We start from the raw sequence: 27,499 nt of genomic DNA on the forward strand, positions 1-27,499 counted from the left end.
AAGGCTCCCGCGATCAAAACAGGACCAAGGTGGGAAGTACGCTCTGGATTCTAATGGCCCTGGCGCTATAAAAGAAAGAGACATTTGCTCTGGAATGTTGTCTGTGGTGTGCCAGCAGAGGGCTTTAATTAGCGTAACACACACACACACACAAAAGCACAACACACACACACACACATGTACACACACGTTGGATTTCTGTGATTCTTAGGGATATTACACTGACTTACGTTCTCTTTCTGCAGTCTAATGCGAACCGTAAAGGGCCCATATTACGCTATTTTCTGATCTATGTTAGAATAACGCACGCAAAATCCTGCATGTTTAGGCTGAGTTCTTCTCTCAAACAAAAAATACTCCATTCCACCTCATGATGTTTTGTATTGAGATTTGGGGCAACACATATAAGACTAATACAAATCCGATCTGTTCCTTGCAAAAAAAAGGCAATAAGAGCAATCACCAAGCACCAATGCGTTATTTATAAAGCTTCAAACTCTGAAATTTTACGATTTGGTCGACCTTTAAACTTTGAAAATCATGTTCAAATTAAACAACAATCTCTTGTCAAAAGCTTTACAGAATACAGTCGTTCCTCACGGGTTTTTTTAGCTCAATTTTTCATGCTTTTTTATGATCGCGCATTGCGTTCCTCCCCCTGCGTCCTGATTGGCTAAGGGACTGTAGACCATTGTCAATCAATCTCCTCCGTGCCATGTCTCCTGTACAGTACGGAATGCGTTCAGCTCGACAAATTTACATAAATGTTCGATCTCTAGCAGTGTGATTCTGAAGTGCTGTATGTTTGCAAGTTTTCTCCACGACAAAACCCACAATGTCGACGAAACTTTGCACTGCGTTCGCACCCAAAAGGCAGAGGAAGACGCAAACCATCGCACAAAAAGTTGGACTTCTGGACACGCTGAAGGAAGGTAGAAGTTGCGTTGCTGTTTCACTGACGGAATAAATTAATCTTCGGTTTGTTACATGAAGAAGGAGGAAAATAACATAAGGACGACAACAGGAATACGTTTTAAGAAGGATGCAAAAAAGGGTTCAAACTATCCTGTCTGAGAAAAGTGTATAAAGTGTGTGGTTGGGGGTTTGGCAGCCTTAAAACAGATATAATAATTGTAAAACATAAAGCTTTTTCGACTATTGCGGGTTATTTTTAGAACGTAACCCCAGCGATAAACGATTAACCACTGTATGTTCAAAATCTGAAATAGCCAATATGAGCTCAGAGGTAAAGCCATGTTTATTAAAAAGAAAATCAGAGCAAACATTATGAAATTTTGTGTATTTGTTAAAGCGGTGGAGCTCTGGAACAACTGTACAGAAAACCTAAAAATCTGCACCACTCTTTTCTATTTTATAAAGAAGTTTAAATGTTTAACTCTGTGCAGAAACATGTATTATGAGACTTAGTTTGTGCTGTAGTACTTTGTTGTACTGTTACTGATCTGTTTGTTTCCTCTTGCTGTATTTACGAAGATGAACTGGTGTCAAAATGACGCTCAGACAAAGGAACAGAGCATTTTGAGCTCTGTAGACGTACACAAACTATAAATAAACGGTTACTCAAACATGTGTGAACGAAACAAAACACAACTCCGGGTCTGTTTTTGTTGAGGTAACGGCATTATAACACGGCTTAAATCTCACACGAGAGTCAATTTTGTGTAATATTTTAACCCACTTCTGAACTTTAAATCATGTAACTGATCTAATAATAAAGCATTTACTTCACAGGGACCTGATTTTTGTGCCCCTAATGGAGCCAGGTCCTGATGGTGTGAGCGTGTGCGCAGATTGTAGCCTGCACACTGTGATAAATTACTGCTCGCACACACACACACACACACACACACACACAAGAGCAGTGGTAGAGTTGCGCTGACTAACCCGAGGCTCCAGACTTTGGCCCCGGGCTCCATAGTTCCAGTAAATGTCTGTCTTATGTAACTCCCACCAGTGTCACCGCAGCTATCAGACTGACGGGAGCGTGCACGGCGAGCTCCAAAACAGAATCACAGGCTTAAAGCTGCACTACGGAACTTTTCTTATGACTTAGACAAGCTTTATTGATCCACAAAGGGAAATTATTTGGACCCAGTAGCTCACACATCCCAGGAAATATGATAAAACGCAAAATATAAATGGTAATAACTAGCAGAGATTGGGACTTGCAGGTCGTGACTTGGACTCGAGTCAGACTTGAGTGACTATTTTTAGGACTTGAGACTTGACCTGATAACATGAACTAAGACTTGTGACTCGACTTGGACTTGAAGGTCAATGACTCGGGACTTGACTCGGACTTGAGCTCAAAGACTTGAGACTTACTTTAGACTTGCAAAACAACAACTTGGTCCCACCTCTGATAAACCGGGCTGGGTATCATTAAGAAGTTGTCGATACGATACATACCTCAATACAGTGAGTTATAATATGATATATTTCAAATTGATTCGATACAGTTCAGTAAAAACTAAAGGCTAATTCATGGCTGTGATCTTAAAAGTCTTTGTTAAACCACTTCTTGTGCAAAGTTGATATCAAACATTTTAATCATCATAACAGTGAAAATGTCAAATGTGTCGCATAAATGAGTTTCCTTCCTCTAAACAAACAAAATTGTAACAAAATAATTTAGTAAAATATACCAAAAAATATTCTTGCTGATATATATCGATACAGCAGCCCACGATATGGATACTGTATCATCACATTAAAACAATACGATATATCCATAGTTTGATATTTTTGAACACCCCTAGTAATAACAAGTTCTAAATAAGTAGCAAAAATAACAACAAGAAGTGTTAATAAGGAATAATTATATAAATGTGTATGTACAAGCAAAATATATATAGTAAATAGTAATAGAAATATATCCAAATCTGTCGGTATGATATTATCACGATATGCATCTCACCGTACGATATTTATTGCGATATTTTAGAGACAAGATTTTGGTGTGAATTATTTCCATCATAATCCCAAGAATTCAGGTAAAAAACATATTTCTTCATGTTGTTTGCACTGAAATGAATCATGGGATATGTAGTTTTTGACATTTATAAGCTGCTGCTACTATAAAGCCACGCATTTGCGCAAAGAAACTTGTGATTCGATAAATTGTGACAGCCCACGATATTATTGTGAGCCTTTTGACGATACGATATCACGATATTTTGGTTACTGTTTTATGTTTTTATGGTGATTTGTGTATTTGATTTTACTGAGTAACATTATTGATGCTCACGGGGAAATTCAGGATGATTTATTGATTCGAAAAACAGCTGCAATTGAAAAAATAAAAGAATAGATAGATCGCTTTTAAATCTCAAATTTGACCTTTATAAGAGAGTTTCCAGATCCAGGCAAGTTCCAGTCGAATTTAACTTTTACCAGGAACAATTGCAACACCGATTTAGTCTGAATTTCAAAAACACTGGACGTGATCTCGCATTTGTTTATGTTATAATTTGGTGTTTTGGTTCTCAAGACAACTCTCCAATCAGAAGCAGAATGAGCCTCACACGAGTCTCCCATTTGTGTTGCCAGTTCCAAAGCTGAAATCCAGCGCTTAAGCCTAAAATGCCTCTCTCTGATCTGCACGGTCTCTGCCTGAACTCCACAAATCTGAAACTGTGCGACTCTTTTGCTGTTGATGTGACCAAATGGAACCACGAGAAAGAAAGAAGAGAATAATTACTTACTTTAGTTTCACTGACTGAATTTCACAAGCCTTATTTTGAATTTGTACCTAATAAAACTGAAGTGATGCCACGCTGCAGAACTTCAAAGTATTTCGAAAAGGTTTGATTGGTAAATGAAGTCTTTTCTGTTCATTTTCCTCAATCATAGCCGTAATAACAGTGTTTACTCAAAGTGTGAAGAATGCTGCTGTTGGCTCCGGACTTCAGATTTGATCGGCTGCGTCAGGGAAATCTGGGAAAAGTTATTCAAATGTTGTCTAGACGATTTGAAAAAAAAAGAAAAAAGAAAGGAAGAAAGGATGAAAAGAAATGAAAAAGAGATATACAAAAAATAAAAAATAAATCCTCAAAAAGTAAAAATATGCACTGACGGCATTAGAAAAAACAGTTCCCTTGACTTTAAAAAGAACATAAAAAATAAATAAAATAAATAAAATACATAAAATAAATAAAATATATATAGTAAATAAAATTAATAAAATAAAATTACATTAAATTAAATTATCATGCATTTCCACACTATTCCACTGAAGTTTAAAATAAAACAAAATTAAAATCCTGACTATCTCAAAGCCTATTTGAATTGACGACATTAGAAAAAACAATTCCCTTGACTTAAAAAATTTACATAAAAAATTAATAAAATAAATAAAATATATAAAGTAAATAAAATTAATAAAATAAAATTACATTAAATAAAATTATCATACATTTCCACACTATTCCACTGAAGTTTAAAATAAAACAAAATTAAAATCCTGACTATCTCAAAGCCTATTCCCTTGACTTAAAAATTTACATAAAAAATAAATAAAATATATATAGTAAATAAAATTAATAAAATAAAATTACATTAAATTAAATTATCATACGTTTCCACACTATTCCACTGAAGTTAAAAAAATAAATTAAATAAAATCATGACTATTAAAAACCCTAGAGTGAACTTGGCCTTGGAGCCTCGTTCTTTATCCTCTTTGTCCCTTTGTACTGGACTCATTAAGTGCTTATAGCTTCTTGGGGCCCTCCTCTCTCTTCCTCTCTTCTCTTCCCCTCCTCCACTCTTTCTTTCAACCTTTTTAACTCGTATTGTTCTTCCACAAACCCTCCTCCCTCCCTTTCTGTGTGGTACGATGAATGGGCAGGCTACTAACTTTAAATACTATATCAACTTTTGCTTCAATAGTTGATACACGGAACAATAGTTTGTAGGAGTCAGTGTTTATGAGGACGTCTTATGATATTTGAGCTGAAGAGGGTTAAAGCACCGATATGAGGCTATTTTCTCATCTATGTCATAATAATAAATGTTATTTCCTCGTCACAAACATATCTGGGTCAATCAGTCAGACTTTAATGTATTGATAGAGCTCTTTACAACACTCGAGGTGATCAAAGTGCTTTCCAATAAATCCAACACATAAAAAACATTCAAAACATAAAACAATGAAATAAAACAAAGTGTGCAAAAGGTCACTGTATTACTGAAGTTTTGAGTCTGGATTTGTGCACATATAGACTTAGACTTAGACTAGGACAAACTTTATTGATCCACAAGGGAAATTATTTGCACACAGTAGCTCACACATCACAATATATTATAATAACAAAGCATAAAAAATATAAATGGTGATAATAAATTCTAAATAAATAGCAAAAAAAAGAAGAGCCAGGTGTCAAATAATGTATAATTATATAAATGTATATGTACAAGTACAAATAAAATAGAAAATAATATATAAGAGTTCATAAGGAAAACAAAAATTATGATGATTGACAGGACAGTGTCATCTGTTACATAAGAGTGAGTTGTTGCACAGTTGTAGGGAGTATTATCAGTCACATAAGTTTGAGTTGTTGTACAATTGTAGGGAGTATTATCAGTCACATAGGGGTGAGTTGTTGTACAGTTGTAGGGAGTATTATCTGTCACATAAGTTTGAGTTGTTGTACAATTGTAAGGAGTATTATCGGTTACATACGGGTGAGTTGTTGTACAGTTGTAGGGAGTATTATCTGTTACATCAGTGTGAGTTGTTGTACAGTTGTAGGGAGTATTATCTGTCACATAGGGGTGAGTTGTTCAGTCGTAGGGAGTATTATCTGTCACATAGGGGTGAGTTGTTGTATATTTGTAGGGAGTATTAGAGTATTACCTGCTACATAAGTGTGAGTTTTTATACAGTTGTAGGGAGTATTATCTGTCACATAGGGGTGAGTTGTTGTACAATTGTAGGGAGTATTATCTGTTATATTAGTGTGAGTTGTTGTACAGTTGTGGGGAGTATTATCTGTTACATAGGGGTGAGTTGTTCAGTCGTAGGGAGTATTATCTGTCACATAAGGGTAAGTTGTTGTACAGTTGTAGGGAGTATTATCTGTCACATAGGGGTGAGTTGTTGTACAATTGTAGGGAGTATTATCTGCTACATAAGTGTGAGTTTTTATACAGTTGTAGGGAGTATTATCTGTTACATAAGGGTGAGTTGTTGTACAGTTGTAGGGAGTATTATCTGTTACATAAGGGTGAGTTGTTGTACAGTTGTAGGGAGTATTATCTGTTACATCAGTGTGAGTTGTTGTACAGTTGTAGGGAGTATTATCTGTTACATCAGTGTGAGTTGTTGTACAGTTGTAGGGAGTATTATCTGTCACATAGGGGTGAGTTGTTCAGTCGTAGGGAGTATTATCTGTCACATAGGGGTGAGTTGTTGTATATTTGTAGGGAGTATTAGAGTATTACCTGCTACATAAGTGTGAGTTTTTATACAGTTGTAGGGAGTATTATCTGTCACATAGGGGTGAGTTGTTGTACAATTGTAGGGAGTATTATCTGTTATATTAGTGTGAGTTGTTGTACAGTTGTGGGGAGTATTATCTGTTACATAGGGGTGAGTTGTTCAGTCGTAGGGAGTATTATCTGTCACATAAGGGTAAGTTGTTGTACAGTTGTAGGGAGTATTATCTGTCACATAGGGGTGAGTTGTTGTACAATTGTAGGGAGTATTATCTGTTACATAAGTGTGAGTTTTTATACAGTTGTAGGGAGTATTATCTGTTACATAAGGCTGAGGTTTTGTACAGTTGTAGGGAGTATTATCTGTTACATAAGGGTGAATTGTCCCAGAGTCCGGGGCCAGCGTCAGAGAAAGTCCGGTCAGTTTTGTTTCGGTTACACATGTCCTTGCATATTTAGGCTGAGTTCAAACAGAAACACTCTACCCCCACTCGCTCCCATGTTTGCGTAGCTGTTGAAATGTAGTTATCACCCTGTAGTGAGTCATTTTGCGGTTGCCATTTGAACGTTTTCAGTCAAGATTGGATGTCGTATGAAAATAGGGCAAAAATCGTTGGGGGAGCTAAGGGGTGAATTGGTCATTTTAGGGCGGGCTGGTGACTTAGACTTAGACAAATTTTATTGATCCACAAAGGAAATGACTTGGACACAGTAGCACACAGATCACAATATATTATAATAACAAGAGTACAAAATATAAACATGGTAATAAAACTTTTAAATAGCAAGAGACTGGTGTTTGTAAGTAAAGTTTAAAAAAAAGAACTAAAAAAACTGAAATATAGTAATGGGTGTAATGATATCCAAGTCTCACGATACGATATTGTCGCAGTATGAACCTCACGGTATAATATTTATTGCGATAACGAAGAAAAGCTCACGATACGGTGGGGAGGCTCACAAATCCGTGTATCATTCGTTCATTCATTTTTCAAAATAAAACCAAAAATAAGAAATGAAAAAAACGACAATTTTCTTCATTATTTGTCTACCAAAACAAAATGAAAAAAAAAAAACGATAACAATTCGTTCTTTCAGTTTTCAATTTTGTGAAAAAAGGATAAGGGCCTTTTCCCGTTTCCGTTAGTTAAACGATGCCGGACTGAACCAGGACTAAAACAGAACTAAAACAGGACAAAACCAGGTCTAAACAAGGTCTAAACCTGAACTGAACCAGGACTAAACCAGGTCTAAACCGGTCTCAGTCCTGGTCTCAGTCTAAGCTGGCGCACCTTCGGGCCAGTCCTGACACTACTGGTTCAGTCCTGGTTTTAGTCCTGATTTAGTCCTGGTTTAGGACTGAAACCGGGACCAGACCAGGACTGAGACCGGTTTAGACCTGGTTTAGTCCATATTAAATCTTAATTCCTTGGTTTATGACAGAACAAAAGTCTTGTCAAGGCATTTTAGAAGGAAAAAGTTCACAATTTGGTTATTGCAATAAATATCGCATTAAATATCGTACAGTGGGATGTATATCGTGAAAATATCGTATTGTGAGATTTGAATCGTTACATCCCTACTGCATACTGTAGTTTTAAATGATTCATTCTGCTATTCTACATGTCTTTTTTAAAATCCTTTTTTGTGTCAGTGGCTTGAATTCGCTCCAGTTTTATCATTTATCGCCTAGGATTTCTTAAGCAATACATCACACTTCAAATGAGTTATTGAGTCGGGCCGAGCAGTGGCAGGAAACAGGGAGAGGGTTCGGTGGGGTAGGGGAGGGCATCTGAACACAGCTGGCCCTTATGTCTTGGGGTCATGCCAGGTCTGGACTCTGAGCCTGCCTGGGGGAAGGACAGACGGGCGGACAGGAACAGAGGAGGCGCTGTGCTGGCGAGCGGCTAATATAGTTTAAATGTCCAATTTTTCCCATGTGTTTGAGCAAAATTTGTCAAGCTCAAGTACAGATAATGTTGTGTAAGCAGCTCTTGAGGTCAAAATAGGTCCACTGTGTACTGTCTGCGTTTAAAGGTCCTGTATAACGTTATTTTCTGAGCAATGTTATAATGTTTCCTCATCAAAAAACATACCTGGAGTTGTGTTTTGTTCATTCAATTACTCAAACATGTGTACCATATTTTTCAGACTATATACTATTTTTTTCATGGTTTGGGTGTTTCCTGCGACTTATACTCTGGTGCGACTTGTATATTAAAAAATTTTCACACTGACAGCCACAAGAGGCTCTAGTCTTGTGTGTCAGTATCTGTTACTCCTGTTCCTCCTGTACCACTGTCACTTCACTCTACTGCGCATGTCTCCTGTAAAAAGAGCCACTGTCCTGTCTGTATCATGTCAGTCGATCGCACCATTACTTCTGTACCACTGATAATTTAAAATTTCAACAAACTTATAAAGACAACTGAGAAGACTGAACACAAATGCCCCCAAAAAGAAAATCATATTTTGCATACAAGCTGCAAGTAGAGAAATATGCAGCGGTAAAAGAGCAGCAGAAAGAAAATTTGGAGTGAGCAAGAAACTTGTGACACTGGGCAGATTCGCCATTCAACTTTCTGGGAAGTCATTGGATGGATCGACAAAGCCTGGACTTCAGTGACGACAGAAACCATCCAACAATCCTGTCCGGATTCAGAAAGGCCAGAATAATTCGAACTGGAACTGATGCTGAGTCTGACGACAGCTACACAGAAGAGGAAACGACGCTCTGTTTACCTCCGGAGGTCATGGAATTGCTCAGAAGTGACACCGAGGATGAAGAGTTCAATGAATTTAGTGATTTGGAGTGAGATGGAGAGTTTGGTAAACTTGTTCTGTTTTGTTGTTTGTTATAGTTTAATCTGAAGAACTGTTCATATGTGACGTTAACAGTCTGTTGTTATTCTATTGTTATTACTGTAACTTGTCTTTTATAAAATCAATTTCCAGTCTGGTGTGCGATGTTTTTTTCTTCATTATGCATTTTCTGGCTTATAGTTCGAAAAATACAGTAAATAAAACACAACACAACTTTTTAATGAAGCAACAACTTGGCTAGGAGCTCACAAGTATCAATTTTGCATAATGAGGGATCTTTAATTACCAAGCATTTAATTGTCCATTATTCAGGAAGTGTTTGTTGACTATTTGTTGACAGCATTATTCCTTTCTGGTCTCTGAAAATTGTGAAAAGCTCTTATAAACTCATCACGGTGAGTAATTAGGATGCTCGGAATGCATAATGTAAGTGAGGAAAAACTTTGAAAACGATTTACAATTAACTCGTTGTGTTTTTCATGTTTTTAAGACCGTAAAAATCAGACACAGCGTAATATTAATCCATATTCAGAGGCGGCGGTGGTGATGTTGTCATTAAAAAACATAAGCTGCTTTGTTCTTGGACAGAATGGTAACAAATGGATCACACCTTCCTCTGTGTTCCTAGATAAAGGAAACAGCTTTATCTATGAGGGCGTAAATATAGAGAGATACTGGTACTGTATGGCCATAAACAAGAGCGTTACGCAGTACAGTAAGAGTACACAACACAAACAACATGGCGTACACCTCACATTGCGCTGTGGATAATGCTGATATAGTGATCCATCGTAAATCGTACATAAACTAAAGACATACTAAAGAATTTGTGAATTGCTTCTACAATTTTCACAATTATATTTATCGGACCGTGAGTTTTGGATATCGTTACATCCCTAAGATACTGTATATTTGAAGAAAGAAATCATAGTCTTATATAGATGTTTAACTTTTCCAGATGCTCAAATTCACTTTATAAATTGGTGAAGTAGTATTTGCCAATGGTGCTTAGGGCTTTGGAAAAAAATATCGAGCTGCAATTTTTCTGACAAGCATTGCAATTGTGAGTTTTGAGTAACAGGATTTGGTTCGAAGTTAACATCTGAACAGATCTGAACAACACTGTGGACATTTTTGATGTGGAATAAAGTCATTTCGGTGTTTGGATAGGATTCCCAGCGGTCTCCCATCCGAGCACGCGATCCGGCTTTGACCAGGAGTTTTGTCTACGACGTCATCTTTCCAGCAAACACACTGACACTAAACAAAACACGACTCCATTATCCATCACCGCACACGTCCACAACATCACAACATCTCCAACCTCGACTGTCCGGCTCACGCCCTCGAAGACCTACACGCACCTTCAGAGGAGTCACCGGGTGCACCGTCCCACGCCGTTGACCCGTGTCCTGTACGCTTAGCCCGCTTTGTCCTGTTTTTGTCCAGCACACTTAGTTTCCTGGAGGCGTGGGGGTTTGTTTACAGTTTGGGCCCTGCTATCCCGGGTCAAGAGCGCATACGCACGAGGGAAGCTCCATCGATCTGCTGGTCACATCAAAGAACCATGCAGGCGTCCAGTTCTGCAGGCCAATATTTACCCAGCGGTGACGTGCGTGTAGTGGACAAACACGGGACAATGTGTATGGGACATGTTCTCAGAGGTTCTCAAATAGCGGCGCGAGGTTCAGTGTCGGGAAGTGGAAGTTAGTTTAGAATCGTTTTGAGATCATTCTGGCGAAGTTTGTCAGAGTAAAAGGTGCACTTTTCTGGTGGAAGATTTGTCTGGAATGTTTCACACGATGGGATTAAACCTTTCTATCAAACCAGACCAAGTTTCAGGTCAGATCTGTGGAGAGGCAGCCCTATTCTAGATATTTTCGAGCTACTGTGTAAAACCACCTGTAACTGAATATGAATGTAAGGTAGAGCTGTTTAATGTCATACTGTTGAATAGGGATGAGCATGATTAGTCGATTAATCGATAATTGATCATTACGAATTTTGTCGATTACGTTAATTTTTAATCGACAAACCGAATGTAGGTTGCTGTGCGTAAAGTGACCAAACGTCCGTTTTTCCCTGGACATGTCCATTTTCCACATCCTGTCCTGGCTGTCCGGGGTTTTTTTGTATAAAGTGATGCAAATGTCCGGGTTTTCAGTACCTTTCATTGCGTCATTAAACTGAGTGGCTCTCGTAGCTTCTGTAACTCAGAAGGAGCGAGCAGACACAAACAGTCAGTCAGCCTGCCACAAGCCGAAGTGCAAATGCGCATTTAACGATGACTTGTACCAGAAATTCCCCACTTTCCGTCCTGGTCGAGACAAGTGGGAGGCCATGTGCACAGTGTACAAAGCAGGCACATATGTGTCATGTCCAGTGGGGCGTGCCAGGGACCTCAACACTCACCAAGACATTGAAAAACATTAAAAAGTTTTGCCAGGTGAGAGTAGCTCAATGTCGATGACGAGGCCCCACCTCCCACCCCCCGTACGGTGTCCTGGTTTTGACAAATATGGTCACAATAACCTATATTCCACTGAGACATGTCCTTTAGTCCGACAGAAGTTGACCGCATCAGCGCACAAGAGCTGTTTTTTTCTTTGCTTAGTTTATGCAAAGCAGCCATGCGGTTTAAAGATTCGTTTCTGTGAAACTTGTACAAAGCTGAATTAAACACATTATAATCTCAACCGGCTGATGTGGCTCTAGAGTCGTTACGGTTTATATGTCGTAAAGTTGAATTTATTTATGCAGATTAGGAGTGCAGATAGTAATAATAATGATGATAATTTTAATATAAAAACGTTAATGATTAATCGATAATCGATCGTTAATTCTCCTGACGATCGATTAAGAAATTTTAATCGAATGCCCATCCCTACTGTGGAACATTCCAGGCAAAGCTATTTCCAAATACGTAAACAAACAGGTTAAAATTAACATAAAATAATAAGGAAAAAGGGGAAAAAAACTAAGAACTCTATCATTAACATTATAAGTTTTGACCACAAAAATGTCAATATTTGGTTCTGTGGGAAATGTATTTATATTTTTACATAAAGTACACAAAATATGAGGTGAAACTTTGAAAAGCAAATAGTTTCTAACGTGCAGACGTATAATTCTTTAAATATTCATGTATGTAAATAAGATAAGACCAAAGGCAGAACATGGCTGCAGCCGCTCCGGACCGGTCTGATATATGCACAGTGAACAAAAACTGTGAAAGAACCAAGTCACAAGCACAGAGACCTTGGCTTAAACCATTACAGGAACATTTCACCTTGGTTTAAGGTCCATATATTACACTATTTTCTCATCTATGTTATAATAATGTTTTTTCGTCATCACAAACAGACCTGGAGTTGTGTTTTGCTTCATTCACACATGTTTAACACACAAACCTGCATATTTAGGACTCTACTTATAGAATAATTCTCTCAAACAGAAAATACTGTTCAACATTGTGATGTTTTACCAACCAACATTTTACCAACATGTTACCAACAGAGCCGATCACATGGACAAACTGTGGCACTTTCTCACGACTGGCGAAACAGTGGCTCCTTTCAAACCAAACCTGCGCCCATAATGTGGACCGATGAGTCTGTGGAGAGAGTGTGATGTTCTGGAGTGAATGAATTGAACGATTTTGATGAGGATGATGTTTTTTAAGATGCTGAGAGAATTGGGTACTTTTTACTCTTAAAATGCCTTGACAAGACTTAATCCAAAGAACTAAGACTTAAAAGTGCTTAGAACTGTTATTTCTTCTTGTAATCTACACTGAAATGGAGCAAAGGATCATGGTCTATGTAGTTCCCTCTGTCTTTTTTTAGCTATTGCTGCACCATAACTCTTAATTTAAGCAAAGAGACTTGTAATTCGATATATTGTGATGGTCCACGATATTATTGTGAGGACTTTGACGATATTTGAGCGTTTTGTGTTGCATTTTTGTGTGAAAAGCAGCTCTATAAATAAAGTTTAACTGATTGATTGAACTTTAATGGTCCAATATAATCCATGGACCTTCAGTAGAAACATCTGGATGATTTCAGCTCTAACTGCCAATCTCTTCTAGTCAGGCTGGTGCCATCTAGTGCCTCCGCTCAATTTCATTTCTCTCCAGCGACTAGATCAGGAATCAAAATACAACAGGCGGTTCGCAAAAACCCCGGAAGTGCAAGTTCGGGCAAATTCGGGCATATTCAGTGTTGTCAACGATTCTTGAGATCAAGGATTTAAAGCCAAAATAAAGAGAATGTTTGGTGAATTTTATCAAGGGGAAAGACATTGTTGCTCTTCTTCCTACGAGATTTAGGAATATCTTGATATACCAGTTAGCCCAGTTAGCGGCGCATTACATACATCAGGACCAAATAACAGCGACTGGTTAAATGATAAAAAGTACCCGCCTACTGCTGAGTGAACAAATTCCAGCGCTGTGAGGTCAGACGATTTCTACGAAGTGAAATGAAGTGAAACTGGCTGATGAATCAGGCTAAATCTCTACCAAACTAAAGGTAAAAGGAAGCTTTAACTTGAAAACTAACACATCACAAGGTGGAACAGAGCTGTAGACAGACTAATAATAAAGGATTACTCAAACATGAATGAAACAAAACACAACTCCAGGTCTGTTTTTGACGAAGTAACAACATCCTAACGTCACTTAAAGCTCACAAGAGTCAATTTTTAACCCATTTTTAAAGCAGGACCTTTAATCCACCACGGCTCTGGCTCAGTACTTTCCCATGTGCTGTTTGAGTGTGTTGTGTGTTGTGGAGCTGTGTTGTGACTCAGGCCTTCTGCGCCCACACATGACGGGGCCGGGGAGGTGCCAGGTGGGGCCGGCCGGAGCTGGACACGGGCCCTGGCATCGGCCCTGGCACCGGCCCTCCTCGCCCATGGGAAGAGCGCGCAGATGGAGGAGCGGTGATGCGACGCTGGTACGGACACAAGAGTTATATTTAAGTCTGTCTCTAAGCAGACTGTTGGCGCTAAGAGCTGCGGCCGTTACTTCAGTGTGGGGTCAGGTTGTAGTATTTTCACAAAGTAGCTCTAAAAACATATGGCGAAGTAACTAACTAATAAAAATATTGTCAAAAATACTGCAGTAACTTGTACTTTGAGTAGTATTATTATTTATATTGTTGCTCTCTGTTGTTATATTACTATTGGCATGTAACGATATCCAAATTTCTCGGTACAATATTTTCACGATATGCATCTCACGGTACGATATTTACTGCGATATTTTGTAGAGACTATCAAAACTGTATAATATGCTACTTTTTCCTGAGAGTTCAGGTTTAAAAGTGTTTATTAGAGGGTTTTTTTGTGTAAATTCGACTAAAACAGAGCAAAAAATCATGGTCTATGTAGTTCCTTCTGTTTTTTTTAGCTATTGCTGCACCATAACAATGAATTTAGGCAAAGAAACTTGTAACTCAATATATTGTGACTGCCCAGTTATTGTTACATCCCCATATATTATATTGTGACGTATGAGAAAAATAATTTCTCTTGTAGACATAAAAAAAGAAAGTCTAAGTCTAAGTTACCTTTTGTTCAGTAAAGATTGGCAATTCCTGGGTTGAAATCAACCAAATGATTCTAGTCAGGCTGTTTGGGTCTCAAAACAGATTGGAGCACTTCCTGTTAAGGCTGTGCAATTAAGTGAATTTTGATCGCGATTTCGATTATGTGTGTGTCAAACGATTTCCAAACTCGTATCATCGATTTGAAACGATTTAGAAATCTTAACAAAGTTTATTTTGGGATATACATATTGGGATAACAGCTGGATATTAGAGATGTAACAATAACCAAAATATCGTGATATCGTGTCGTCAAAAGGCTCACAATAATATCGGGAGCTGTCACAAATATATTGAATTACAAGTTCCTTTGCTTAAATGCATGGTTTTATAGTAGCAACAGCTTATAAACTTCAAGAAACTACATATCCCATGATTCATTTCAGTGCAGACAACATGAAGAAATATGTTTTTTACTTGAATTCTTGGGATTATGATGGAAATAATTCACACCAAAATTTGTTAAGGTATTTTAGAAGCAAAAAAGTGTCCCATCTACAAATATATTATCTCAATAAATATCGTACCTTGAGATTCATATCGCGATAATATCGTACCGTGAGATTTGGATATTGTTACATCCCTACTGGATATATAGTTTATTTTGGAGACATTTATGTTTTTCTATGCCTTATTTCATGTTCAAAGTATATTTTATTTATTTTATGTTGTTTTATGCTGTAAGGTACATATTTCTAGTCTGTATCATATAAGTTTTACGTAAATTATTAATAACAAAGTGTTTTTTTGAGAGAGAAATGCTGAGTAAATGCATCGTGTAAACTAAAAAAAAAAGTCGTTTGAATAATCGTTATTTCAATATTGACCAAAATAATCCTGATAATGATTTTTTTCCAAGGTGGAACAGAGTGTTTTCTGTTTTGAAAGAAGGACTCAGCCTAAATACGCAGGGTTTGTGTGCATGAATGAACCAAAACACAACTCCAGGTATGTTCATGATGAGGAAACCACATTATAACATACAGCAGAACGCAGCGTAATACAGGATAAAGGGGATTAAAGGGGAGCTATGGGGCAAAGAAAGGTTCACTTGAGGAGAGCTTTGGTCACATGGTTAATGACTTGATAGAAGCAGAGCTCAGCGAAACACGGCGGACACGTCAGCTGTGCCAATAGGACGAGATCTGGATCTGAGCAGTTCAACAGTTCACAGGAGGGACAGAGAGAGAGCGGCTCAGGTGACTCTGAGTTAGAGTAATAGGAGGAGACGAGGAGTGTTAAAAGTATCAAAAATCAGGTACTAATCGATATTAAAACTAGTCTCGAAACTGGACACTATTTGAGCAGGTAACGATAGGAAACAAGTCGCATTCACAGGACAGAAATGAACGTTTCTTGAATAGATTTAGAACGATCTTGAGCTGTATCAGAACCTACCAGGACCACTGAGGGATTATATAGATATAAGACCACATGGTAATAGAAAAGAAAGTACCATGTAACTTTTCAGTAGGGTGTCCATAACCGTCTTGTTTCTATGGATATGTCATTGCTCTTGCTCTTACATTACATACAGCTGCAGGTGGTTTTATATCTCTACAGGCTATTCCTTAGTATGGGAATCGAATTTGAAATTGTATTTTTGTGCAAGGATGTAGGTTTGGTCTCAGCTTTAATTTCATTTTTCTGTCAACAAAATGTACAGTTTGTGTCCATTGTCCTTCTAAGATGATTCTTTAGTGGAGCGATGTAGAAGTTTGTAGCAGATTTCCCTTTGCTTGTTGGTGATGAGATATTTGTGAGGTCAGGTCCGTACATTTTTCCATGGAATATTGTCAACAGCGCACGAGTAGGGCTCCGTTTGAGAGGTGCACTTGTGGTGATAGTTCGCTCTTTTTCCTCGGCGACTCATTATAAGGCGAGTTTAATTTAAGATGAAGTTCATTTTGAGAAGTTTTTCAGAATTTGGTGCGCAGCGTCTTCACTCACGCCTGCTCAAGTCGACATCTTCAGGCGCTGGTCCTGTCCTGCCGCTTCCCCAGTTTAGGCTCCTGGCGCCACTAATGACATCACTCTGTTGCAGCCAATGAAACAGCGACAAGGGAATACATCTCAGAACGTCTAATAAACAAAAAAACGTGAACTAAAACGTGTTAAATTAAGACTATTGAGTTTGGGAAAAAAATATAAAATGGCAAATATTGGTAGGGACTATTTTGTCTTCCCTAAATATTGGTTGTGACATGTCCCCACCGTCCCTGTGCAAACCTACACCCTTGTTATTGTGACAACACTATAATAAAACATCCACAAACTTGGACACAATGGGAAAAGACAGTGTTGTAGCCTGTGTTTACTAAATAAAAGCTAAATGACATGACATCACAAGGTGGAACAGAGCATTTTGAGCTCTGGACATAAACCAAGATTACTCAAACATGTGTAAATGAAACAAAACACAACTCCAGGTCTGTTTTTAAGGAGGTAACAGCTTTATAACATGACTAAAAGCTCACAAGAGTACATTTTGCGCGATATAGGACCTTCAAAACTTCTCGAAAACTCAAATATTGCCAATTCACCGAACAGCACGAGCAAAAAACACCATGACGCTCGATCCCCGTCTGGCAGCGAGGAGCCTGCATTGTGTCATACCCCCCCCAGGGAGCGCCAGGCGGAGGGGGTCTGTGAGTACCTCCGCGCAGCCGTCAATGGCACTCCTCTTTCCCACACCATTACTCAGCCTCTCTCTGCGCCCCCCCCTCTGTTTCTCTCTCTTTCTCCGGAGTTTCATCAGCAGACGGACATCGTGACACAAAGCTCTGTTCAAACGCATCGGCCGGAGCTACGAGAGGAGAAATGTAGGATAAAGATCGAGGAGGGGGTGTAGATTTATGGTGAGGCCCAAGAGCAACAACGGGGGGGTTAAATCGGACCACGTTCACGGACTTTAAATGTCTAGTCGAGACCGAGACCTGTCCGAGACCACAGGACAAGACCGAGACCTTTAAAGATCGAGAGAAAGAGAAAAAAATCTAATAAATGCTGCTAAGTGAAAAACTTGTCCATAGAGAGAAAAAGAAAGTGAGAGAGAAAGAGAAGGAGAAAGGGGGGAGAGGAGAGAGGAGGAGGGGGCAAGAGAGGGAGAGAGCGAGAAAGTGGGAAAGGGGAAGGAGAGGAAGAAAGAGAGGGGGAATGAAAGAGAGAGAGAGAGAAAGTGAGAAAGAGGGAGAGAGACAGAGAGAGGGAGAGAGAGAGAGATGGAAAGAGAGTGAGAAAGAGAGCAGGGGGAGAGAGAGAGACAGACAGACAAATGGGGGAGTGAGAGATAGAGAAAGAAAGAGAGAGAGAGAGCCATGTGGAGAGAGAGAGACAGACAGACAGAGGGAGTGAGAGAGAGAGAGAAAGAGAGCGAAAGAGAGAGATGGAGAGAGAGAAAGGGGGAGAGAGAGAGACAGAGAGGGAGTGAGAAAGAGAGACAGAGAGAGAGAGAAAGAGAGAGAGATGGTGAGAGAGGGAGTGAGAAAGAGAGAGATGGAGAGAGAGAAAGGGGGAGAGAGAGAGAGAGAGACAGAGAGAGAGAGAGAGAAAGAGAGAGAGATGATGAGAGAGGGAGAAAGAGAGCAAGGGGGAGAGAGACAGAGGGAGTGAGAAAGAGAGAGATGGAGAGAGAGAAAGGGGGAGAGAGAGAGAGAGAGACAGAGAGAGAGAGAAAGAGAGAGATGATGAGAGAGGGAGAAAGAGAGCAAGGGGGAGAGAGACAGAGGGAGTGAGAAAGAGAGAGAGAGACAGAGAGAGAGAGAAGAGAGAGAGAATGAGAGAGAGAGAGATAGAGAGCAAGGCGGAGAGTTATAGAAAGAGAGAGACAGAGAGAGAGCTAGATAGATAGATAGATAGATAGATAGATAGATAGATAGATAGATAGATAGATAGATAGATAGATAGATAAAGTGATACAGAGAGAGAGATAGACAGAGAAAGAGAGAGAAAGAAAAAGTGAGAGACAGAGAGAGATAGAGAGAGAGCTACATAGACAGACATAGATAGATAGAAACATAGATAGATAGATAGATAGATAGATAGATAAATAGATAGATAGAAACATAGATAATGAGATACAGATAGAGAGATGAGAGAGGGAAAGAGAGAGATATACAGAGACAAAGAGAGATACAGATATAGATAGACAGATAGATAGACATAGAGAGAGAGAAATAAAGACAGAGAGAGATAGAGAATGACAGAGAGATGGTGAGAGAGAGAGAGAGAAAGAAAGAAAGAAAGAAAGAGAGAGCACAACTTCTAAACAAGAACCACAAAATAACTAACCCAAATCTAACCCGGTATAAAACACTGCTGAGTACCAGATGAAGTCCGTCCTCGCACCACATGTTGGAAACCCCGTCCATACCCCCCCATAGTGTGCGTCTCCTCGTGTCCTCAGGCCTCACAGCCGCGGCCCACTAGCATGTAAATGATCTACCGGAGTAATGCAGCGTATGGCCTGTAGTGCTTTACCTGAACTACCCTCTTCATCCTCATGAGGCTAAAACAAACACGACGCCCGTCCATCTCAAAGGTTAATCTGTGTACAGCGCCGACACTTCTAGGTACTGTTATTGTAAAAGACACATATTAGTGGAAAATGTGCTGGAAATGAAAGAATTCCACCTTAAAAGATTACAGGTAAAAGGAGAGCAAACTGGGAAAAAAAGAAAAAAAAAGTTTGAAAATGGCGACGCAGAAATCAACAGGTCCAGTGGGTTGTAATACAGAGCTGGTGTTATTGAAATTCATAATAATAATAATTTTTTTAAAATCAGATTCAAACTGCATAAAAATAAAAATTTAATAAAAAAAATACAAATAAATACAAATTAATGAATAATGAATTGAAATGCTGATTAACACATTATAGCACAATTAAAATAAATGCATTAGCCTGAAAAGTGAGCATTTTGGTTGTGCATTATACATAAAAAAATAAAATAATAATAATACAAATAAATAATAATAATAATAATAATAAAACTGCATTAAAAATAAAAACATTTAAATACAAATAAATACAAATTAAATAAATAAAAAATGTTGATTAATAAATTATAATACAACAATTAAAATAAATAATTTAACCTGAAAAGTGAGTGTTTTAGATGTGCATTATACATGGAAAATAATAATAATAATAATAATAATAATTATTATTATTATTATTATTATAAATAAATACAAAATACAAATTAAATGAATTAAAATGTTGATTAACAAATTGTAGCACAATTAAAATAAATTATTTTGCCTAAATTTGTGTTTTCGCTGCCAACCATGTGAATGCAAACTGTGCATTATACATGAAAAAAAAAAAGAAGAAGATGAAGATGATGACAAAGAAGAAGAAACAATACATAAAAAAATAAATAACATAATAAAACAAAACAAACAAAACAAATCATAACAAAATCATAACAAATAACATAACAAAAACATAAGAACATAAAAGTAGTAGAGCTTTTCCTCTGCTGATTAATAAAGTTTAAAGTTGGACCCAGAGAAAAGTGTGAGCAGCATCTCTCCTGTCACAGTTTGTTTGTGAAGTCCACAGGCTCCGAACGAGAATAAAGCCCCATAAATCTGTGTGTGTCTCTATTCACTCTGTCATCAGACGCTACGCAGACAGAGAGAGAGACACACACACACGCCCAGACGGAGAGAGAGGAGGAAGAAAGGGGGAGGGAGAGAGACAGAAAGAGACGGAGAGAGAGAGGGGAGAAGGAGAGTGTAAGAGACGAAGAGAGAACAGAAGAGAAAGTGAGAGAGGGGCAGAGGAGGGGGCTGAGGGAGGAAGGGGGCGGAGAGTAAGAAAGGAGAGAAGCGACAGAGAGAGTGAGAGAAAGACAGAGAGTGAGAGAGAGTAAGAGACAGACAGATAGAAAGAGAGAGAAAGAGAGAGAGAGTGTGTGAGAAAGAGAGCGAGAGAGAGAATAAGAGAAAGACAGATAGAAAGAGAGAGAAAGAGAGACTGTGAGAGACTGAGAGAGAGCGTGGGAAAGAATAAGAGACAAACAGAAAGAGAGAGAGAGACAGACAGACAGAAAGACAGAGAGTGAGAGAGTGAGAGAGAATAAGAGACAAACAGATTGAAAGAAAGAGAAAGAAAGAGAGAGAGAGAGAATAAGAGAGACAGATAGAGAGACAGAAAGAGAGAGTGTGAGTGAGAGAGTGAGGGAGGGAGATTAAGAGACAGACAGATAGAAAGAGAGAAAGAAAGTGTGTAAGAGAGAGAGAGCGTGGGAAAGAATAAGAGACAGACAGATAAAAAGAGACAGAAAGAGAGAGAGAATGAGAGAGAATAAGAGAGACAGATAGAAAGAGAGAGAAAGAGAGAGAGAGAGTGAGAGTGAGAGATAAGAGACAGACAGATAGAAAGAGAAAGAGAGAGACTGTGAGAGAGAGTGAGAGAGAGCGTGGGAAAGAAAAAGAGACAGACAGATAGAAAGAGAGAGAGAATAAGAGAGACAGATAGAGAGAGAGAGAAAGAGAGAGAGAGAGAGAGAGAGTGAGAGAGAGAATAAGAGACAGACAGATAGAAAGAGAAAGAGAGAGACTGTGAGAGAGAGTGAGAGAGAGCGTGGGAAAGAAAAAGAGACAGACAGATAGAAAGAGAGAGAGAATAAGAGAGACAGATAGAGAGAGAGACAGAAAGAGAGAGAGTGTGAGTGCGAGAGTGAGGGAGAATAAGAGACAGACAGAAAGACTGAAAGAGAGAGTGAGAATAAGAGAAAATGATAGAGAAAGACAGAAAAAGAGATAGAAACAGAGAAAGTAATAGAGAGAGAGAACGAGAGAGACAGAGTTAACCAGAGAGATGGCGAGAGAGAGAGAAACAGGGAAAGAAACAGACAGAAAGCAAGAGAAAAAGAGAGAGACAGAGTTAACCAGAGAGAGGGAGCGATAGAAACAGAAAAAAGAAATAGAGACAGAGAGAGAGAAACAGAGAGACAGAGTTAACCAGAGAGAGACCAGGAGAGAGAGAGAGAGAGAGAGCACAACTTCGCCTTCCCAGCCGGCTCTTGCGTAATGTTTTGGACGCTCTTCAGGAAACATGAATGCTTTTGGTATCTGTGCGTTTCCGTACACAAAGGAGAGGAATTCCAGTTCCAAACATGAGCGCAGTCACCTCCCCGTCACAATGGAAAAAGCAACATGTCCTCTCAGCGCAAGTGTGGGCGAGACCTCCACTTCTATTTAACAAACTATTCCGGTACGTCTCAGATTTTATACACGCACGTTTATGGACACTCGAATCAAAAACCACTGAGGGATTACACAGATATAAAACCAGATGGTAATATAAAAGAAAATGCTGTGATTTAAAGGGACAGTTCAGAATTTTGGACGTAGGACCTCATTTCCTAGTGAGCCAGAGTGTTGGAGACGTGTGGAGACACTTTTTTAAATATTCCATCCAGTCCTTGTATTTGCAGAGGTCGCTGGTGCTAGGCTAGTGCATGTCAATGGCCATAGTTATCCTGCCACTAAAAACAGACTTATCCACTCCACAAAAACACCCAAAGCAAATCTATTATTACTCCAGACTGCCAATGTAAATGTCTGTGTTGATAGAATAATGTTTGAAATAAAACTAAACTTGCATCACATGAATCGGCGCATGTTGAGGGACTATTTTCTCATATATCAGTCCGCCGCTGCCGAGCTTTCTATCAGGAAGTACAACTCACTGCTGCTGCTCAGACATAAATCCTTCAAATGCAATGTGGTTTTACTTCTAAAATGACTCGATCAACACAGACATTCACATCGACAGTCTGGTGTAATAATAGATTTGCTTCGGGTGTTTTGTGGAGTGGGTAAGAAGGTTTTTAGTGGCAGGATAACTATGGCCATTGACATGCACTAGCCTAGCACCAGCGACCTCTGCAAATACAAGGACTAGATGAAATATTTTAAAAAGTGTCTCCACACGTCTCCAACACTCTGGATCACTAGGAAATGAGGTCCTATGTCCTTAATTCCAGACTGTCCCTTTAATGAGGTCCTATGTCCTTAATTCCAGACTGTCCCTTTAAGGTTGAAATTGAGTGTTTTTATATGGATATATATTGGGTGTATGCATGGGTATATATTATAAGATTGATATTCTTTTCCTTTTTTTCCCTCATATTATTTATTTATTTTTACTTCCCTCTGTTCCCTAGGGTTAGTTATTTACTTACTTTATTTACCTGTCACTGCATAAATGTATTATAATTTGTATGTATGTATGTATTATTATTATTATTATTATTATTATTAACAGTAGTAGTAGTAGTATTTATTTAAATAATGGTTTATGTATTATTATATTTATTTCTATTTATTATTGTTGTTTATCATTTATTTATTAATATTGATTATTGTTTATTTATGTATTATTATTATTATTATTATTATTATTATTATTATTTATTTATTTATTTATTATTTATTATTTATTATAATTATTTCTATTTATTTATTTTTTCCTTTCTCTGGAGACAGTGGGGGAGGGTAATGGGAGGGGAAATGGTCACATTACATCACTGCTCTTTTTTTTTTTTTTTTCTTTCTGTGACATCTGCTTTATCTGCACAAACAAGTAATAAAATAAAAAAAAAAAAAGATTGAGTGTTTCTATTATTATTGTCTGAATGGGTATTGAGTATCGAGTCTATTCCTTAGTATAGAAATCAAGTTTGAAATTTTAGTATTGTAACAACACTACTCATTAGATCTTATTCCCAATCTGTAATTTCAAATTAAAAATGCATTATTATTCCCCTTAGAGAAGTTCACCCTCTGCATTTGACCCGTCCTTAAGCGTCACTGGGACCACCGGCGTCCTGTTACCCATCTCGAGATCTTGGCCTAGCCTTGGTCCGGACTACCTCAGCTGCAGGATTTGAACCATTGTGCATGTTTTGATTTGATGGGGGGGGAAGCCGGGGCGCCCAGAGGAAACCCACCCATACTAACCACTTCTTCTTCATACAAGCAAGTGATGAAATGTCTTGCCAAATAACACACTAACAGCCTTTTACACAATCTGCACTACCACAAGTCCAAACCAGTGACCAAACCGAGAAGCATTTCAAGCTCTGGAGATGTAGACAGGCTAATAATAAATGAACTAAAACACAACTCTAGGTTTGTTTTGGACGACGTAACAGCGTTCTAACATAAATTAAAGCTCACAAGAGTCAATTTTGTGTAATATTCAACCTTTAAACCTTCACCATCTTTACCCAAAACTTATTCCATCCACTCATCTGTCCCTCACTGACCTGAATAGCCCAAACCTGGAGTCTTATATCCAGTTAACAGAAGGAGCAGGGGGCGGAGCTAGAGTCACCTGACCTGTTCAAATCACATCCAGCAGGCCGTGGTCAGATGATGCTTAGGTCACACCACTGGTCACTCGCTCTCGGTCCAACACAAGCAACCAGACGTCTACAGATACAGACGTCTGCAGATACACACACACTGCACACTGTCACCGTCATGTGCAGCTACACCATCTTTCACTCTTTTATGTCCAAGTAGTTTACAAAGCTGGTGCTAATCAGGATAATGAGGACATTTGGTTAATTAAGTGGTTAGTAATTATATTGAATTAGTTGAGTAGGCAAATGCTGCTTTTGTTTTGGAAATCGTAACTTTAAAATAAAAAACAGATTTGGGTAAAATATGACCTGGAGAGATATTGCTAGAAAAAGTGTTTAAAATTTAAAAAAATTTTTTTTAAAAAAGTATCGTGTCATGTCGTTGTGCATAATGTGTGGGAAAATGTATGATATTGATGCATAATGTTGTATGTATAGAGTCAGATGACCAGATCAGAAGACCTGGAGTGACCTGCAATAAAAGTGTGATCCGTGGTCCCGGTAATAACGGGGTCATGTATCGCGCTGTGAAACGCATTTCATACAAGGACATATGCAGAGGTCTGAACACGTGCACACACAAACAGAGCATTGTGTTGTTCTCCTGACAGGACTCGAGCGGAGACTCCAGTCTAATCCCGGGGTGACACCGGGTCTAATCATGACCTAATGAACAGACTGTGATAAAGAGCTCCCAAATAAAACATGAAAGGCACAGAGAGTGACAGACCAAAGCCAGAGCCTGCAGCACGTTACAGTAACACACACGCACGCGCACGCACACTCAGCTCCCTGTGGCCTCTGCGTGCACGAGCTCTCACGCACACTCGCGCACAGTACGCACCCTCCACGCAGAGTTTCACAGAGCGAACAGAGACGTACCTTCCAGCCCGCGGAGCTGTTGCTGTCCCCTTTGTCCTTAAAGTAAGGGACGCTCTTCACCATCCAGTCATAGATCTGGGACAGAGTGAGCCGGTTCTCGGGGGAGCTCTCTATGGCTTTGGTGATGAGGTCTGCATATGACATGTTCCCCCACGCGTTCCTGCGGGACGAGCTGCTCTTCCTCTGGGCAGCGGCGGCAGCAGCGGCCGCGGCGGCGCTGGAGGAGCTCCCTGCCGGGGAGAGGAGGGGCACCTGCGGCTGGGGCAGCTGGGGGCTCTGGTGCTGATGGAGGTGATGCTGCTGGTGAGGCGGGGGCTGGTGTGGGCTCTCCTGGCAGTAGTCCGAGCACAGCAGCCCGGTCTCCTGCTCGGGGAAGTCCTCGCTCTCCTCCAGCAGGCTCAGGTTGTTGATGAAGTCGTTCCCGGTGGGCTCCTGTTTTACGGACGGCACCGGGGAGGACGTGTTAGAGTCCCCTGGAGTCAGAAACTCCGGTCGGGGCAGTGGCCAAGTGCATGAGCGCGGCCGGGAAAGAGGCTCAAACTCTGGGTCGATCTCCACCAAGTGTGGCTGCTGCGGGACCGCTTCCGCCATGGTCCAGAAGTGACGGAGCCGAGTGTCCAAGTGTCAACGTGACCAACTGTCTCTCAAAAATCCGCTTCCTCTGAGGAAAGTCCACCGGCAGAAAACAATAAGTCAGCGAATGGAAAAAAGCGATGTACCGGAGCGGATGGTCCGGATAGTTACATCCCGCGCAGTGACTGTGACCCGCGGGGACAGAAGTGACTTTGAGCCGGTGTCGCTGCTTGTTTGTGTCCTTCAGTCGTGTAGAGTGTCGGTGCACTTCGGAGCGGCCGTGTGCGTGTGTGACACTGTTCTGCCTGTTGACTCTGGTGTACAGCATGTGAGCACCACTTACTGGAACTATCATTCGGCCGCAGGTCCCGCCCCCTCTCTGACTGACGCACAAGCCGCGCCAATAAGCGGCTTCAACTCCACTCCTGAAAGTTGTTTTCATTCTTGATCTTGGACTGAGCGGGCGAGGGAACGAACTGAACTTTTTTTTTTTTACCCACAGAAATACAACATACCAAAAACTATGGCTATAGAGTGGACTTTACGCACCAAACCTGAACCATAACGCAGTGAATTATAGGCTGCAATTACGCACAGTTTACGCGTGCCCTTCTGTCTGATTTTCATTTTAGCAAATAGACAGTTCACTACTTAGCACAGTCACACATTAGACCCACCACCAGTTTTACATAGTTTACTTAATCCATCTTATGTGTTCTGTGCCTGATATAAGAAAAATAACACTGCGCATAAAACTTCTGACTCCTAAGACTTTGAAGAATGACGCTTTCCCTGTACCCCCGCACTTTGTAGGGGGCAGTATTCATGCCACATAGGCTACAGAAGTCAGGTTATACACGTGAATGGAAATTAAATACAGTCCACCTGCGCAACTTGTGCAATAGAGTCAACTTTAACACCCTTGGCATTCGGGTTCAGTCCTCAAAGAGTCAAGCACATGGAAACTTTAAAGATGCTATTATCTCTACAATCACTATCCACACACAACCCAAACAGACTCGAGTAAATCTGTTGTATCCACTTCAAATTCTAGACTCTACCGCCATCTTGTGGACATTGAAACACATTACAAGTTAACCGATGCTTCTGCAGCTCTTTATAAATACTTATGTTTCTACTGAAAAAAAATTAAGATGTTTTGCATAATGATTGCTTGATTACAGTTCATGTAGAGCACACATGTCAAACTCAGGCTTATATTTGGCCCATGAGATCTTATCAAATATTTAGTAGAACTGGTCCGCCGGCTACACATAGGTTACAGAGACATTATTTATTTAAAATGTTGTTATTATTTTATATTTTGCTTGTTCTGGATTCAGTGTTTCAGCAAAACTATTATTAAACATTTATTTTAATAAGAAAAGGTTTAACATTGCATATCCCAAAAGAAGAGAGTGCAGATGTTGTTAAAATTTTTCAATAAATATTTAGTTTGGCCCACAACTTAGTCCCAGTTTTTTATTTTGGCCTCTGTGAATTTGAGTTTGACATCCCTGATGTAGAGTATTTTGCACCAAATAAATGGGAGTAAATCAGATAAGTTCATTAATTAAAGGACCTGTCCTTCTTAGGCTATTTTCTGATCTATGTTATAATGTTGTTTCTTCATCAAAAACATACCTGGATTTGTAGAAGGGAAATAAAAAGTGAATGCGTCACTGAGTCAAGAATTGTGTTCAAAACTGTAAAATCACCAGGTGCTCTTTGACGATATGAACATTTACTAAGAAACAAAACTTTCCT

General features: G+C 39.3%; 1 protein-coding gene across 1 annotated transcript in view; it reads right to left on the minus strand.

Annotated features, from left to right (window-relative positions):
- foxo1a (forkhead box O1 a) overlaps window positions 1-26,040 on the minus strand; it is a 92,585-nt gene extending 66,545 nt beyond the window's left edge. Inside the window, exon 1 of the mRNA XM_020929407.2 lies at window positions 25,160-26,040. Within this exon, the coding sequence (XP_020785066.2) occupies window positions 25,160-25,750 (591 nt within the window). The 5' untranslated portion in view covers window positions 25,751-26,040. The remainder of the gene's footprint in view (window positions 1-25,159) is intronic.
- Between the last annotated feature and the right edge of the window lie 1,459 nt (window positions 26,041-27,499).

Source organism: Boleophthalmus pectinirostris, unplaced genomic scaffold (assembly GCF_026225935.1).
Source record: "Boleophthalmus pectinirostris isolate CB_2022bp ecotype Guang Dong unplaced genomic scaffold, ASM2622593v1 HiC_scaffold_9, whole genome shotgun sequence".
In the NCBI taxonomy this organism is placed as follows: Eukaryota; Metazoa; Chordata; class Actinopteri; order Gobiiformes; family Gobiidae; genus Boleophthalmus; species Boleophthalmus pectinirostris.